This window comes from Mesoplodon mirus (assembly GCF_964341445.2).
Source record: "Mesoplodon mirus genome assembly, chromosome: 11".
In the NCBI taxonomy this organism is placed as follows: Eukaryota; Metazoa; Chordata; class Mammalia; order Artiodactyla; family Ziphiidae; genus Mesoplodon; species Mesoplodon mirus.
In genome coordinates, this window is record NC_138987.1 from 80,632,174 (window position 1) to 80,650,336 (window position 18,163).

The following is an 18,163-nucleotide window of genomic DNA, read 5'->3' on the forward strand; positions in this document are numbered from 1 at the left end:
TTTTTTTTTTTTAATAACAGTAGATACTTTTATTCTTATTTTCCTTTGTTTGGGAACAGAGGGCAAAACTGAATTATTTTAAGGTTTCAGCAATAAAAGACAATGAACCTTTAAAATTCTGATGAATAACTTGAGTACTGTCAAAAAAATATAGGTCTTTCCTTCCTTGGTTCTCTTTTACTTTATTCAGCCTCCCTTGATGATCTGCTCACTTCCAGAGACTTCCATTACATTTACAGTTAGTATAATTTCTTACATGTTTGGATTTATTTCTAATTTATGGTGTGGTTTCTACTTGTGCCTGCCTTTTGGTATTTCCGTTTTTCTTTTTCCCTTGGCTTCTTCTGAACTTATTTTTCCCCATCCGTTTTTTTTCCTTCTGTTAGTTTGAAAGTTACAAACTCTATTTTTACTCTTTTAGTGGCTACCCTAGAAATTAAATGTACACTTAATTTGTCAAAGCCTTAAATTAACCAATCTTTACCCCCTTCTGTGTTGTATCCCTATCCTTAGAGACACATTGATCTCTAAGAACAATTTAATTCCACTTACTTCCCTCTTGACTGACAGTCTACTGCAGGAAAATATATTTTTTAAATACATATGACATTATCATTATTGTTGATTTTTCTTACACAGTCAATTTTGGCTGAGATTTAGCCACATATTTACATTTAGATCTTCTGAATGCGATCACTTTCCTTCTGCCTAAGTTGAATCTTTTGGAATTTCTGCTGATGGCAAACTCTTAGTTCTCTTTCCTCTCTTCCTTTGGGAACTTTGATCAAAGATACGTTTGCTCTCCTCACTATTCTCCGCGTTTCTTAGCTCTCTTTTATATTTCCTTACTCTAAGTTGACTTCCGAATAGTTACTTACGTTTCATTTTCTAGTTCTAATTCTCTCCCCAGTCACGTCTAATCTGTAGTTGGACCTGCCCAAAATTATGCTCAAAACCAGATTCTTCCCCTCGAGTTCTGTTTCACTAAGTTGTACCACCTTTCCAGTTGCCCAGGTGTGAAATTTCAGAGCCAGCGTGGACTAATTTCTCTCACGTTCCATATCTGGGTAGTTGCCGTGTTTTTTCTGTCTTTCTCACTCAGTTCTTCCCTGTCGTTGTTGTCATAATCCTAAAGCAAGCCTCCTTTCCACTGGCCTGGACTACAGCGCTAGCCTTTCCGGTTTCTAATCCCTCCTCCCACAAGCCACTCTGTACATCACAACTAAAGTAATCTTCCAGAGAAACACCTGTGATCATTTAAATCTCCTGTTCAAAAGTTTTCAAGGCTGTTTACTACCATGAAAATAGCTCCGTTACAAAGCATCCAAGGCTCTCAGGAAACGGTAAGAACCCAGCTTGAGTTAAACTGGACAGTGCCTGACCTGGCAGTAAAGGTGCTTTCTTGTGTCTCTGATAGCCTTCCTCCTGCTCTTTAACCTCTTTCTTCTCCCTTTTATGTATATATAAATAATAGTCTTCCTTAGGAGCTCTGTTTAAATGCCACCACCATTTATGAAGCCTTCCCAGTTGCCTTAGTCAAAAACAACCTCCCCCTTCTTTGCCCTTCTCAAAGGGCATACTTTTCACCCTTTCATGTAATATTCATGTGCATTATCTCCCTTACTATAAGTTTCCTGAAGGCAAAATAACGTCATTCATTCTTTTTATAATTCTCCCATTTCCACGGATATACACACAACACTACAAATGTTTCTGGATTAAAGGCAGTCATTAAGTAGCCCTCTAAAAGAAAGTATAAAAAAAAGAAAGTATAAAGATATACCATAATTTCATGGTTAGAAACGTTTTGTTTAAAACATCAATTGACATGTAAGTATATGGGTGCCCAGGACAGGACACTATTCTGTGAAAATAAAACAAGGAACCAGGTATACTGTCAGCAGACAGGGACCCACAATATTTATATTATTCATGGACAACATGCTTATACCCCACTTGCAGTATAACAGCTTATTTAACTACACAGAAAATTTTGACCAGCCTTTACTATACCTGGTTTCTCTCTCTTCATGCTGTAAAATTAGGTTGCTGTAAAAATTCTCCAGCGTGAGCTTGGCCACAGTCACTCTTTCCCGGGTATGGTTGCTCATAGGAAAGGTGGTTGTGGTCCCTGCCGTCATTGCCATAGTAACAGAAACTAGAACAACACAGAGACACAAATTACTCAATAGAAAGAAAACTTTCTATCCCTTTTAACAAACTCTAGAAATGGTTTAATTTCTACTAGGCAACAACATTTTACCCTAACAGTTAAGACATTCAAATGAAACTCAAATGCCTGTAGGAACCAGGCAGGAAACAAAAATGTATGAATCAAGCCAGGTGACAGCATGGAAGTTTTATGGCTTTTCCTGAACAATGTTTGTCTACTTAAAGCCAACTTTTAAAAACCACCGAGCCAGCCAAGCAAAGTGCTGGTTTAAAGAAGATAATGTGGGGACTTCCCTGGCAGTCCAGTGGTTAAGACTCCGCACTTCCACTGCAGGGGGCACGGGTTCGATCCCTGGTCGGGGAACTAAGATCCCACATGCCACGCGGTGTGGCCAAAAAAAGAAAAAAAGAAGACAATGTGGACAATTAGACAAGATAAGGAATGTAAGACTGAACTCTGGTGGCTGCTATAGGTGGGCACTGACCCTAAGAGACTTGCCTACCATAGTCCACATCTAGACCAAAAAAAAAAAAAAAAAAAAAAAAAAACCCACAAAAAACAAACAAAAAACCTAGAATGGTTCCATACATTAAAGAAGTTTTTGCTTATCTGGATGGGAATCATAACAGACTATCCTAGAGGAGATCCAGATTGCCAGGTGACCATCCAACGTTGCCTTCTTAGCTGAAAAGTATTCTTCCAAATCTGCCACCTATTCCCCAACACCTACCTCTCCTTAACTACATAAAGACACAGAGTCCTGGATATCGACCTCAACTGGGCTATACTCCAGGGATAATGGAATGAACCAAAGACCTTCCTTGTTCTTCATGTGAAACAAGTCAAATACAGGTTGAAAGTAAACCATTTAACTCTGGCAAACTCCCAGTTCCACTGTTGTCTTAGTGGGTTTATACCTCAATTTACTGCTTGGGCCTCATTATGTCTAAAATGGTATCTATTATTTCAACATCATAAACTTGTTCCTCTGCTGACACTATAAATCTTTTTATCACAAGAAGCTGATGACACTACTTGTTTAAATTGTTCATGGCATGTACAGCAAGTCAAATTAGCTTAGCAAGATAAACAAAGACAACTCACAAACGCGGAGTGCTGGTATCTAACAGAAACTTGATAAGACTTTATTCATTAATTTCCCCCTTTTCTTGCCTGAGGATTTAAGGCAGTGGCACTCCTAGGCATGACTGCGTTTCTTCCTCACAGCAGCCTGGTAAAGAAAGGAAGTGAAGCTTGGACAAGTCACACAGCTGGTGAGCTGCAGAGTCCAACCCCACCCAAGTGCTATCTCCAACTTGCCTTTCTGGCCTTACCTGCTGTCCTTCCTCACCACTCACTCTTCTCCCAACATACTTGGCCCTTTCATGCCTCCAAGCCCTCACATGACCTATTCCTGAACCAGTTACATCCTACACTCTATTTGCAGGCATCCTGCTGATCCTTTACAGCCCAGTTTGTCTGAAGCCTTACTGCAGTGACTTCTCTAAGGTTCCCTGCCAGAAGAGACATCGATGGACCAGAAGGGGCCAAATGGCATTCTTTCAAGTGTGCTCTCTACCATTTGTAACAAATACTCCCAGGACTGGTGCTGGTCACTTCACCTGCCTATCCCCCTAAACTAGGAACACCTCTGGGCAAGAACTTTTTCTGCATCATTTTTGAGCGTTCACCTTGACAGCACCGTATTGGACACACAGTAGGCATTAATGAGTGAAGGAGTCCACCTATCAAATGGCGGGGGGAGGGGGTGGTGTGGGAGGAGAGTTGAAAAAATTAGCAAAAACTGCCTATAAAGGTGGGCAACTGTGAAAAACGAAACTTACTGAACCTTGGAGTCAGATATTTAGAGATCTAATCCAGGTCCTGCTGCTAACTGATCACATGGTCTTATTCAAATCACCAGAACGCTCTGAACTCACGCCACTTTCCGGGCCAGACAGGAATTACGGTGCTTGCTCTGCCTTGTTCACAGGCCTACTCTAAGGCCATCTGAGATAATATAACATAGAAATTATACAAATGTAAGACATTATTTCAGGCATCTAGTTTAAGTTTTTAATGTGCTTTAATAATAGTGAGCATTATTTTTTAAACAGTAATAAAAATAAGCTCAAGAATTATTCTGGCCAAGTGATTTTCAAGCACTAAGCTTGGAATGCTACCTAAGGCAATGCTGCCATACCATCTTCGGAAATCTCAACTGGGTTCGTGTTTTATGTTTCAGGATCAGATGCAGAAAAGTCAAAGAAAGGAAAAGAGGGAATGGGACTGTATATAGCAAACATCCCAAATCATGTTTGCTAATTGGGATTTGCGGATTTGGTGAGGAGGGGGGAGCTGGGAGGATGGACTAGAAGTGGAGGAATTCAAATATATTTAGGAAATCCAGATTATACAAAGTTTCTTACTGCGAGACTTCCCGGCATCATTAATATGTTAATACGTATCCTGAATCCTCAAAAGAAGGTTAGGTATACATTTGCAATAGTATTCTAGGGAGCCTCTTTAGGCATATAAAATTTAAATTTATAGACAGTTATCTTTAAACACTGGTAAAAAAGTGCCTGCTACTCTTTTTCAATATCTGGGGGAGGGGGACTTAGAAACTCCAACAAAGAGTAATTAATACCTAGAAATTTGAGAGTGCTTTCTGATTTGTCCAGAGTTATCTATAGCTGATAGAGAATTTTCAGATTGGTTTGCCAATTTGCAGGAGGAAAAAAGGTCAAGACCCAACTATAGTTGTCTATAGTTTCCTTTCAAAAAGTGAATGGTGAAAAGAATAACAAACAAAACCATGCCCCTTGGAAAAAAGCACAAAAAAATAACACATCAGTAATATTTGTAGAAGTTGGAAAGAAAGATGTATGATGAACTCAGGGTGTGGCCTTGGAAGGCAGCTGACACGCTGCTCTGCTCTGTCTGGCCTTCAGCTGCCAGCGTCCCAGGACAAGGGAATTCTAGAAGCTCCTTTATCCTCACAAAGTTCACAAGAGACTGATACACAAGACATAATGGCAATCTGCTTTTTCACACAATAAGAAACTGAGGAACACGAAACAGATACTTGTATCTCTGGGCAAATGTGCTCCGTCCTTGTAGACAAGCTGGATGTACAGACTGAAGAACACTGCTTGGTAAGCATGGCATCAAAACAGAGAACTGTTATGCAATTTAACTGTTTAATGGCATAAGGATAAGGTGGAATCTTAAAAAAAAAAAAAAAAAAAAAAAAAAGATCGACTGCTATCCTGCCCAGGACACCTCTGCCCACTTAAAAGTGGCTAGAGGAGATGGCCAATATTAAGCCCTGCTACTGACTGGGCTTTCCCAGATGATGCAAAACTCGGGGGGGGGGGGTGCGGTGGCTAGCAGTGGGCAGAAATACTACTGAGAAAAACTTTGGGGGAAATTTTTGTGAAACATTAAAAAAAAGTTAGGAAATTGAAAACAATTCCAAACTACAGAAATTGTTTGCATTAACAGTACAGAAATAAATATGAAATTGTTTTAGATAAAGATTTTTGAATCTGAGGTCTTTATAAAAGAGGGGTAAAGAGAAGATCAGGTTTCTCCCATATAAAGACGTAATGAGTTTATAACTCCAAGATTCAGAAGTGGATATCGAGTAATGAAAAACAACTTCCAAACACTACATAATTTAACCATCATCGCTATGGTCTTTCCATTCTAGTTATACATACATGCAAGTGTGCAAGCCTTGTTTAAAAACCAAATCAGAGCAAAACCTATGTCTATTCATCTTTGTAACCAAAGTATTACAGCACCTGGCAAAGTGCTGAGCACACAGTCGGCATTCTGTAAATGACGGTGAGTAACTGAACTCAAATTTAATGGATATTAAATTATATATGTCCCATATCTAATAATTTCCTTTGGATTAAAAACTACAGAATCACTTACTGTTATGTTAACCTTCATAGAGACAAATCCTACTTGAGAGATACAACTACAGAAAAAGCCAAAAATCCCACCCTTAGTCTTGACTGAATAACATCTTTTAGAGATTAGCTTAAAAAAACAAGAAAAAACTATTACTCTCTAACCAGACACAAATAGGCTTTATAAAATTCAAATTGAACATAACTAAGAACAGAAGTGACCAAATTATTAAAAAGAATGATCTGGATGACTGGTACTTATTATACTGCAGATTTATTCCTCTAATGGATTTCACACTGTTCTTTGTCTTTTACTAAAGCCCTTTCTTTAGCCAGAAAAAGAACAGGATACAATTTGCAAGTCTAGAATTCCTGGACTGATAAAAACAACACTAGGTGCCCCTGGATTTCCTGTTCATGTGTTTTCTCCAGACTCCCCTATTCATTAATGGAGACTCTACCAATCGTTGAGTCCAGCATTCTTTCGTGTTTATCAAGCCTGGGGAAAGGAGATAACAAATCTGGCACTCAGGCCATCTATAAATACATGTAGTGTCTCTGAGCATTTGCCATCACACTTCTAAAATAGGAAAACAGAGCTGCTTTACCTGACTGGTAAAACACTATTTAACCGATGATTTCACCTTAGTTTCCTCATACTGTATTTCAGAGTATCATTAATGCCTTAGAGTATAAAAATTTTCCTAGATTCATCATTAGTTGCCACCATAGTGGCAACTAGGCTGCAACAGGTCCTCAGGTTGGACACTGTGTCCGCTGGGTCCCTAATGGTAACAGAGCAGCCACAGCTTCTTTCCTCTATGAGGTACAGTCTGAAGAGCAAGAAATTCACAGTCAGGTGAGAGAGAGTTCAAGTCCCAGCACTAACTTGTACTAGTTGTATCATTTCCAACCAACATTTATTGCAGATATACACTACCTTCCAGCACTGCACAAAGTACTAAGACTGATAAAATACAGTCCCTGCCCTTAGGGAGTTCACAATCCTACGGGGACACAAGGGAAACTCAAGGAAAAGTGTACTCAGAGGTGTAAGAGAGGAGGAGATGCCTGAATTGAATCTTGTTGGTGGGTTGGGAAGGATAAGAGTTCACAAGTCAGACGGCCAGGGCAGAAGAGGAAGAGGTGAAAGGGCATGAAATCAACGGACACACCTGAGTGTAGAGAAGGGCTTGAGTATACATTTGGTGAAACAGCCAAAGATGAAGGTGGAAAGTCAGCTAGGAATCATGATAAAATACCTTTTATGCCATGTTAAAAAATTATCCTGAGTATAAATGGGAGTCATTTAAGGCTTTTAATTAAGTGAAGAACTAACAGCCAATAAAGAACATTCATTGAGTGCGTACCCCAGTACAAGAACTTATCTAAAAACGTTACATGTTTTAATATTTTTAATCCGCCTAACCACCCCTAAAATTCTATCTGATTGGCACTTCGGATAGGTTACGCCAGCACAGGGAAGATGGCAAGAAGGCTGGGAGGAGACTAGACTGGAGGAGTGTAAGTCAGGTGAGGGGACTCAGTAGTAAATACTCAGGGGTTACAAACTGGTGGTCTGCAGCCATATTGCGTGTGACTTGCACTATGATTCAGAAATTAGAAGATTTCACGTAAAAATCCAGATTTCCGGTTCCTCTCCAAAAATCAAGTCTGTCAAATTTGAACCCATATTCCTGCCTGCACATAGGCAGCAAGGACAGAAGCAGCAGGCCCCTTGCAAGCCCGCCTCCTGCCAGAGTCCACCAACCTCCATCCCTCAGGCCCAGCCTCCTTCGCTCCTTGCGTTACCTGCCTGCTTCCGTAAGCATCTGAGATTCCAATCCTGTTTTAGTGCAGAATAATAAGGGCCCAATTTCACACAGCAGCAGAAGAGATTAAAAGAAGGGCTCAGATACTCAACTGAAAACACTGAAATCTATCATCCAATTTCAGATCTGGATGACTGGGTAAATGTTGATATCATTAGTAAGAATAGGAAGTATAAGAAGAGCTAACGGTGGGGAAAGAACATAAGTTCAAGGCTGATCCTGAGTTATCTCACCAGACACAGGATCCATGTCTCTAAAATGGATATAAACCACGCCAGCCTTAGAGAGTTGATGTGATGCCCCAATGATGGCAGAGCCCAGTGATGAAGGCCCAGATTGCTAGGTCTGAATTTTGGCTCAGACACTCACTGGCTGTGTCAGTTTAGGCAAACTACTTAAACGTTCTGTGCTTCAGTTTCCTGTTGACTAAAATAAAGAGAATGATGGCCAACTTGTGTACATGCTTATTATGTTAATGCAAGACTTACAAGAATTATGGAAGTTAATATTTATAAAGGACTTAGAACGGTGCCTAGCACAGAGAAATGTCATGTGTTTGATAAATCAATATATAAATGAGAAAATATTTTAAACACACCTGGCTCATATTAAATGCACAAAAATGATGAATTTTCTTCCCTTCCTTACCCAATCCTCCTGCACATTCTTCCTTCCTTGAGCTGCTATCCTAGTAAGTCAGTTTGTAAATTTATTCTCTAGTGGATATTCTCTATCTCTTCTAGTCTTAAAACTTACTTGATTTGAAAATTTAGAGTGCTTTTAGTGGAGAAAGAAATGTACCAAAAAGTACTTATCAGTTTTCTAAATAGAAAGACTTGAAGTACAAAAAAACAAAAAACAACAACAAAAGCTTTCGGTAGAAGTCTTACTAGAAGTTAGTAGTGATTTGGGGCTATGACTAGGACAGCAGAAGGTGCTCCAGAGAAAAACTAATCACTCCTCTTACAAGATGGAGTAATTCTCCTGAGACAACAGACATCCACTCTACTTATAATCTATTTACTGTGTTTAGTGCCAAGAGCTTTTGTTTTTGTTTTTCATTAGTTAATGTGACTCTCTCCATTTGCTGTGTGTCCTGTTCACTAGTCCAGAGGAGCGATTATACAGACGGTTGTCCTTGCTTTCTATGTGTCATAAGCCTGGTGGTGATGGCACAGTGGTGCTGAAATCAACATTATCATTTTTATTTTCAAACCTGTTTTACAAAGAGGCATTTTTCCCTGCTGACCAAAATATAGTTCAAAGGTTGAGCTCCCAAAAGCTTAGCTACAGTAATACTGCTAATAGCAGACTATTTAAGTATGTTGACACGAATAATTACTAAAAATCCCTCTGCACATTTTTTTTAACTTGAGAAGGGAAAGTGTTTATGAAATGTAAACAATTAAGCTAAATTAAACTGAATTAAATTTGCCAAACAAAGTAGTAGTAATTTTATCTAAAGACTGGCCTGTTTACAGATCTTAATGTTTAGGTAAGGTAGTACCCCATTCTTCTCAAAAATATTCAGAAAGAAGCCATCTATTCTTAAATATATTTACAAAATTAAATTTTCTATCGCTCTAGCTGTCTAGTAATGCATTAGATCTTGCCTGCAGAAGATGCTCAGCTCAATCTACCAAGTCATAGTGAACTTAAAAAAATAAACTGGGGCTTCCCTGGTGGTGCAGTGGCCTGCCAATGCAGGGGACATGGGTTCGAGCCCTGGTCCAGGAAGATCCCACATGCCACGGAGCAAGTAAGCCCGTGCACCACAACTACTGAGCCTGCGCTCTAGAGCCCAGGAGCCACAGCTACTGAAGCCCGTGTGCCTAGAGCCCGTGCTCCGCAACAAGAGAAGCCACCGCAATGAGAAGCCCGCGCACTGCAACGAAGAGTAGCCCCCACTCGCCACAACTAGAGAAAGCCCGTGCACAGCAACGAAGACCCAACACAGCCCAAAATAAATAAATAAATAAATAAATAAATTTATTTAAAAATTTTTTTAAATAAATAAATAAAAACTAAACTACCTCAGCTGAAATGCCGAACAACTTAGATGCTGATAATTTAGCACCAGAATGGCAAAACAAACAAACAAAACTTTTAGATAATAGAGGCATCCCTAAAAGAATTTTAGATCAAGTTCTATTAACTGGTACCCTCATAAACACACACAGGAACATACTTGCCTTCTTTAGACTAAAAGAGGAAAAAAAAACACAATTTGCAAGGCAAGAAGTGGGGGGCATAGGGGGAAGGAGGGAGGGGGAGAGTAAGGGAGGACCAGAGTGAGGACTTCAAAGCTATTTGTAATGGAGAATTATGCAGAAGCAAAACAACAAAAATAACACGGGAAGAAAACAAGGATTAATAGATTATAACTATAAAAATATATCCTTATTTATTAGTATTTTATTTACATATAGAATTCATATATGTAGAAATTATAGAATTTACACATGAAGTTAGTAGCCTAGAGAAGTTCTTGGAGAGCGAGAGAGCGTGAGAGGGAGTGAGGGGTTACGAGTGATCTGGAGCCTTCTGGGCTCCCAGACTTAAGCTGTGGCTCTCAATTAGGAGGTGGAGGAGTAAGATGAACAAAAACAATGAATGCGCCAAGAGAACTACCCCTCCCTGCGCCTTGTCAGATGGTCATGCTCCCATCTACTTCCAATACCCAACAACATGAGTTTTCTGTTTTTCGCCTCTGTTATAAAGAATATGGGTCACTGAAAGTAAGACAATGATTTTCTAAATAAAGTGTTCAATTTGAAGGTTAAAATTTATGCTTTAAAAGGTTAGTTTTAAAGATAGACATTTAGAAATGGAAAAATAATCCTGTTCACAGAAGTAGCAACGAGGAGGAGACGGAGAACAACATTCATAAAATCCCTGGAATAACCTTGATCCAAAACAAAACAAAAGAAAACAAACAAACAAAAAAAACCTGGTGGCCTTTTAATGAAGAAATCTCATCATAGATCGTGGAAGGAAGGGAAGAATTATTCAATTAATGTGTTGGGACAACTGGTTATCTATTTGGGAAAAAAAGCAAGTCAGATGTTCATTTCACTCCAAAGATCAAAATAAATTTCAAGTGGTTCAAAAGGGTGAACATAAAAACTAAAGGAAAAAACAGAAAGGAAGGAAAAAGAAAGGGAAGGGAAAGAAAAGGATGGAAAAGAATGGCAAATAAAAGTAAAAGGAAAAATTAAACTTCGAGAAAATAAGATGAATAACTGATCTTTTAAAGGAAAAGAACTGTCTTAAAAGGAAATCATCACAATGAAAATACTGCTAGGAATCATTACAGAAAAATTTGGAATATACATATATGTATGTCAAACAAGATTAAAGGATAGTATTTTAAGCGAAATTGCAAAGTAACAATATATATTAAACGCTTATGTTAAAAATACCTTATACCCATGTTAAAATAACAAATTATATTTCTTAAAACATAAAGTTTATAACAGCTTTTATAACATTAAAGTTGTAAAGAGACAATAAAAACCTTACTAGTAAGTGGCTAATACTGATTGACAAATATATATAAGTAAAAGTAGCTAACAAACATGTGAAAAATATTCAATTTTACCAATAAATCACAGACATGGAAACTTTAAAATAATGCAATATATTCCCTACCTGAAAGTAGCCACAATTTTGGGGAAAACCTTCTTGGTGGGGTCCAGTCTATCATCAGACATCTTTCTACACATCATCTGTGTTCAAGTATATGTTTTTCTAGCTTTATTGAGATATAATTTATATATAAGATTGTGTAACTTTGAGATGTACAATGTAATGATTTCATATGTGTATATATTCAGAAGCAATTATCATAATAAGGTTAGTTAACACATCCATCACCTCATATAGTTACAATTTTTTGTGTGTCTAGTGAGAACTTTTAAAATCCACTCTCCTAGCAACTTTTAAATATACAATACTTACAAATACTTTCAACTTTCAAGTAACAGTATAATATTGTTAACTATAGCCACCATGTTGTACATTATATCTCCAGAACTTATTCATCTTAAAACTGGAAGTTTGTAAGTGAAGTCAGACAGAGAAAGACAAATGTCATATGATATCGCTTATATGCAGAATCTTAATGTGGAATCTTAAAAAAAATGATACAAATGAACTTACAAAACAGAAACAGACTCACAGACTTAGAGAAGTACTTATGGTTACGGGGGGGGGGAAGGGGGAGGGGGAGGGATAGATTGGGAGTTTGGGATTGACATGTACACACTGCTATAATTAAAATAAAATGCCTTTCCATGAAGAAAAAACAAAACAAAACTGGAAGTTTGTACACTTTGACCACCTTCACCTACTCCCCCTCTCCACCCCATCCTCACCTCTGGCACACTGCAACCACCAAGCTGCTCTCTGTTTCTATGAGTTTCATTTTTTTATATTCCACATTTAAGTGAGATCATACAGTATTTGTCTTTCTCTGTTTGACTTATTTCACTTAGCATAATGCCCCCAAGGTCCATGCGTGTTGTCACAAATGGCTAGATTTCCATTTTCATGGTTGAATAATATTCCAGTGAGGGGTGTGTGTGTGCGTGTGTGTGTGTGTGTGTGTACCATTTTCTTTATCCATTCATCCATTAATGGGCAGTTAGATTGTTTCCATGTCTTGGCTATTATAACATGTGGGTGCAGCAGTGTCTCTGAAAGTAACTTTATTTCCTTTGGATAGATACCAGAAGTAGAATTGCCAGACAATATGGTAGTTGTATTTTTAATTTTTTGAGGAACCTCCATACTGTTTTCCATAGTGGCTGTACCAATTTACATTCCCACCAGTAGTGTACAAGAGTTCCCATTTGTCCACATCCTCAATAACACTTACCTCTTGTCTTTTTGATAATACCCTTTATAACCAGTATAGAGTGATATCTCATTTTGATTTGCATTTCTCTGATGATTTGTGATGTTGAGCACCTTTTCATGTAACTGTTGGCCATCTGAATATCTTCTTTGGAAAAATGTTTTTTCAGATCTTTTGCCCATTTTTTTTTTATTGGATTGTTAAATTTGCTACTGAGTTGTATGAGTCCCTTGTGTATTTTGGATATTAATTTGGGAGATTTTTGATTACTGATTCAATCTCCTTGCTCATTACTGGTTTGTTCAGATTTTCTGTTTCTTCAGGATTCATTCTTGGTAGGTTATATGTTTCCAGGAATTGATTTCTTCTAGGTTGCCTAATTTGTTGGCATGTAATTGTTCATAGTAGTCTCTTATGATCCTTTGTATTTCTGTGGTATCAGGGTAATATCTCCTCTTTCATTTATAATTTTATTTATTTGGGTCCTCTTTTTTTCTCGGTTAGTCTAGCTAAAGGTTTCTCAATTTTGTTTTTTCAAAGAATCAACTCTTAGTTTTATTCATCTTTTCTATTGTTTTCCTATTCTCTATTTCACTCATTTCTGCTTTGATCTTTATTATTTGCTTCCTTCTACTAACTTTGGGCTTAGCTTGTTCTTTTTCTAGTTCCTTGAGGTGTAAAGTTACATTGCTTATTTGAGAGCTTTCCTTTTTCTTAATGTATGCTTTCATTTATCACTATAAACTTCCCTCTTAGAAGCTTTTGCTACATCCTACAAGTTTTGGTTTGCTGTGTTTTCATTTTCAACTGTTTCACATTTTTAAAATTTCTCTTTTGATTTCTTCTTTGATTCATTAGTTGTTCATGGCTGTGTTATTTAATTTCATGTATTTGTAAATTTTCCAGCTTTCCTCCTGTTATTATTTCTAGTTTCATACTGTTGTGGTCAGAAAAGATACTTGATGTAATCTTTATCTTCTTGAATTTGTTGAGACTTGTCTTGTAGCCTAACACATGATCTCTCCTAGAAAATGTTCCATGTTCACTTAAGAAAAATATACGCATTCTGCCGCAATGGGATGGAATGTTCCGATTTTGCCTGTTAGATCTATTTGGTCTAATTCAAATCTGCTGTTTCCTTATTGATTCTCTGTCTGAATGATCTATCCATTATTGAGGGGGGTATTCAAGTCCTCAATTATTATTGTATGGCTGTCTATTTCCCCTTTTAATTGTTAGTATTTGCTTTATATATTTTGGTGCTCTGATGTTGGATGCACAATTATTTACAGTTGTTCTATCTTCTTGATGAATTGACCCCTTTATCATTATATAATGACCTTCTTGTCTCTCTTGACTATTTTAAGCTTAAAGTCTATTTTGTCTGATATAACTATAGCTCCCCCTGCTTTCTTTTCGTTACCATTTGCTTGAAATAACTTTTTCCATCCCTTCACTCTCAGTCTATGTGTGTTCTTAAAAGTGAGTGCCTTCTGTTTGCAGATGACATGATACTATACATAGAGAATCCTAAAGATGCTACGAGAAAACTACTAGAGCTAATCAATGAATTTGGTAAAGTTGCCGGATACAAAATTAATGCACAGAAATCTCTGGCATTCCTATATACTAATGATGAAAAATCTGAAAGTGAAATCAAGGAAACACTCCCATTTACCATTGCAACAAAAAGAATAAAATATCTAGGAATAAACCTACCTAAGGAGACAAAAGACCTGTATGCAGAAAATTATAAGACACTGATGAAAGAAATTAAAGATGATACAAATAGATGGAGAGATGTACCATGTTCTTGGATTGGAAGAATCAACACTGTGAAAATGACTCTACTACCCAAAGCAATCTACAGATTCAATGCAATCCCTATCAAACTACCACTGGCATTTTTCACAGAACTAGAGCAAAAAATTTCACAATTTGTATGGAAACACAAAAGACCCCGAATAGCCAAAGCAATCTTGAGAACGAAAAATGGAGCTGGAGGAATCAGGCTCCCTGACTTCAGACTATACTACAAAGCTACAGTAATCAAGACAGTATGGTACTGGCACAAAAACAGAAAGATAGATCAATGGAACAGGATAGAAAGCCCAGAGATAAACCCACGGACATATGGTCACCATATCTTTGATAAAGGAGGCAGGAATGTACAGTGGAGAAAGGACAGTCTCTTCAATAAGTGGTGCTGGGAAAACTGGATAGGGACATGTAAAAGTATGAGATTAGATTACTCCCTAACACCATACACAAAAATAAGCTCAAAATGGATTAAAGACTTAAATGTAAGGCCAGAAACTATCAAACTCTTAGAGGAAAACATAGGCAGAACACTCTATGACATAAATCACAGCAAGATCCTTTTGGACCCACCTCCTAGAGAAATGGAAATAAAGACAAAAATAAACACATGGGACCTAATGAAACTTAAAAGCTTTTGCACAGCAAAGGAAACCATAAACAAGACCAAAAGACAACCCTCAGAATGGGAGAAAATATTTGCAAATGAAGCAACTGACAAAGGATTAATCTCCAAAATTTATAAGCAGCTCAGGCAGCTCAATAACAAAAAAACAAACAACCCAATCCAAAAATGGGCAGAAGACCTAAATAGACATTTCTCCACAGAAGATATACAGACTGCCAACAAACACATGAAAGGATGCTCAACATCTTTACTCATTAGAGAAATGCAAATCAAAACTACCATGAGATATCATCTCACACCAGTCAGAATGGCCATCATCAAAAAAATCTAGAAACAATAAATGCTGGAGAGGGTGTGGAAAAAAGGGAACACTCTTGCACTGCTGGTGGGAATGTGAATTGGTACAGCCACTATGGAGAACGGTATGGAGGTTCCTTAAAAAACTACAAATAGAACTACCATATGACCCAGCAATCCCACTACTGGGCATATACCCTGAGAAAACCATAATTCAAAAAGAGACATGTACCAAAATGTTCATAGCAGCCCTATTTACAATAGCCCGGAGATGGAAACAACCTAAGTGTCCATCATCGGATGAATGGGTAAAGAAGATGTGGCACATATATAAAATGGAATATTACTCAGCCATAAAAAGAAATGAAATTGAGCTATTTGTAATGAGGTGGATGGACCTAGAGTCTGTCATACAGAGTGAAGTAAGTCAGAAAGAGAAAGACAAATACTGTATGCTGACACATATATATGGAATTTAAGAAAAAAAAATGTCATGAAGAACATAGGGGTAAGACAGGAATAAAGACACAGACCTACTAGAGAATGGACTTGAGGATATGGGGAGGGAGAAGGGTAAGCTGTGACAAAGTGAAAGAGCGGCATGGACATATATACACTACCAAACGTAAGGTAGATAGCTAGTGGGAAGCAGCCGCATAGCACAGGGAGATCAGCTCGGTGCTTTGTGACCGCCTGGAGGGGTGGGATAGGGAGGGTGGGAGGGAGACGCAAAAGGGAGGGGATATGGGAACATATGTATATGTATAACTGATTTAATTTGTTATAAAGCAAAAAAAAAAAAAAAAAAGTGAGTGCCTTGTAGGCAGCACATTATTGGATCTTCTTTTTTTATTCATTCAGCCTTTCTATGCCTTCTGATTAAGAATTTAATCCAATTATGCTTAAAGTAATTATTGATAGGTTAAGACTTAATATTGCCTTTTTGTTTTCTGACCATTTTGTAGATCCTTTGTTCTTTGCTTCCTCTCTTGCTACCTTGTTTTGTGAATGATGACTTTTCGTGGCAGTATGCTTTGACTCCTTTAGTCTTTCGTGAACCCACCACAGAAAGTTTTTCCTTTGTGGTTACCATAAGGCTTACATAAAACATCTTATTTTACGGTGATAACAACTTAACTTCAATGGCATATAGAAACTTTATACATTTAATCCTCTGCCCCTCACATTTTAGGTTATTGCTGTTACAATTTACATCTTTTCAATAGTGTGTATCCAATAACAAACTATTGTAGTTATGGCTATATTTAATACGTTTGTTTTTTAACTTTTAAACTAAGTTTTAAACTTTTAAACTAGGGTCACAATTTCAAAGAACCAGATTTTGACCATATATTTACCATTACCAGTAAGTTTTACACATTCAGATGTTTTTATTTAACATTTAATTAACATCTTTCAATTTCTGCTTGAAAAACACCCTTTAGCATTTCTTGTAAGTTAGGTCTAGGGGTGATGAAATCCCTCACCTTTTGTTTGTTTAGGAAATCTTTTTCTTTCCTTCATCTGTGAAAAACAGCTTTACTGGGTATAGTATTCTTGGTTGACAACTTTTTTCTTTCAATATTTTGAAAATCATCCTCCTACTCTCTCCTGAACTGCAAAGTTTCTATGAAGAAATCGACTTACAATCCTCTGAGGGCTCCCTTGTATGCAGGCTAACACAGATGCTAGCTGAGGCCACTGCCCATATTCTGCGGAATGTGGCGGTGCTGCTGGCTAGGCTCTGTGGTTGGGTGAGACTGCTGACTGGACTCTACATCCAAGCAGAGCTGCTGGGAGGGCCCCCTCACACGGTGGGACTGCTGGCTGTACCCGTGGTCAGATGGGGCCCCCAGCTGGATTCCACAACCACCTCTGGCGGGGTGAGGTGGCAGGCTGTGTTCCCTGGCAACACAGTGCTGCAGGTTGGACTCCATGAATGGGAAGGGCTGTGGCCTGGGCTCTGTGGTTGCTCCTGGTTGGGTGGGGTCTCAGGTTGTGCCTCCTAACCAGATGGTGCTCCTGGTTGGACTCCATGTTAAGGGGGGGGGGGCCCAGGCTGGGCTTCGCAATTGGGCAGGTTATTGGCTGTGCCCTACTGTTGGACAAGGTCACCGGCCAGTTTCACTGGTTGGGAGAGGCTGTATCCTGCAGCTGGATGAGCTACAGACTGTGCTTTTCAGATGGTCAGGGTCACTATCCGGGCTCCCTTAACAGGTGGGGCTGCAGGCTATGCTCTGCAACTGGGCAGGGTCAGTAGCTGGACTCCCTGACTAGGCAATGCCACAGGTTGTGTTCAACAGTTGGGCAGGGCCCTAGGCTGGGCTCTGCTGCAGACCAGAGCAGTAGGGTGGCTCCACAGCTGTCACCATGGTTTCCTGGTCAGACAGGACTAGAGGCTATGCTCAGCAGTTAAGCAGGACTGTGAACGTGCTTCTCTGACTGGGTAGGACTGTGGAATAGGCTCCACGCCCAGTTTGCTCATTGGCTGGAGACCTAAATCAGGCCGAGTTGTTAACTGAGCTCCCTGGCCAGACAGGGCCACCAACCTGCCTCTGCAGATGGACAGAGCCACTGACTGGGATCTCTGCTCAGGCATCACTGTAAGCAGGAATGTGGCCCACCAAGATCTGA

General features: G+C 38.6%; 1 protein-coding gene across 5 annotated transcripts in view; it reads right to left on the reverse strand.

Annotated features, from left to right (window-relative positions):
- The window catches only part of STK38L (serine/threonine kinase 38 like), an 83,858-nt gene that overhangs the window by 25,593 nt on the left and 40,102 nt on the right, over positions 1 to 18,163 (reverse strand). For 2 of the 5 annotated variants that reach the window (XM_082635938.1, XM_082635939.1), the window contains one exon: positions 2,014 to 2,158. In XM_082635938.1, coding sequence (XP_082492064.1) covers positions 2,014 to 2,147 — 134 coding nt within the window. In that variant the 5' untranslated portion in view covers positions 2,148 to 2,158. The other 3 variants (XM_082635940.1, XM_082635941.1, XM_082635942.1) reach the window with 3 other exon arrangements.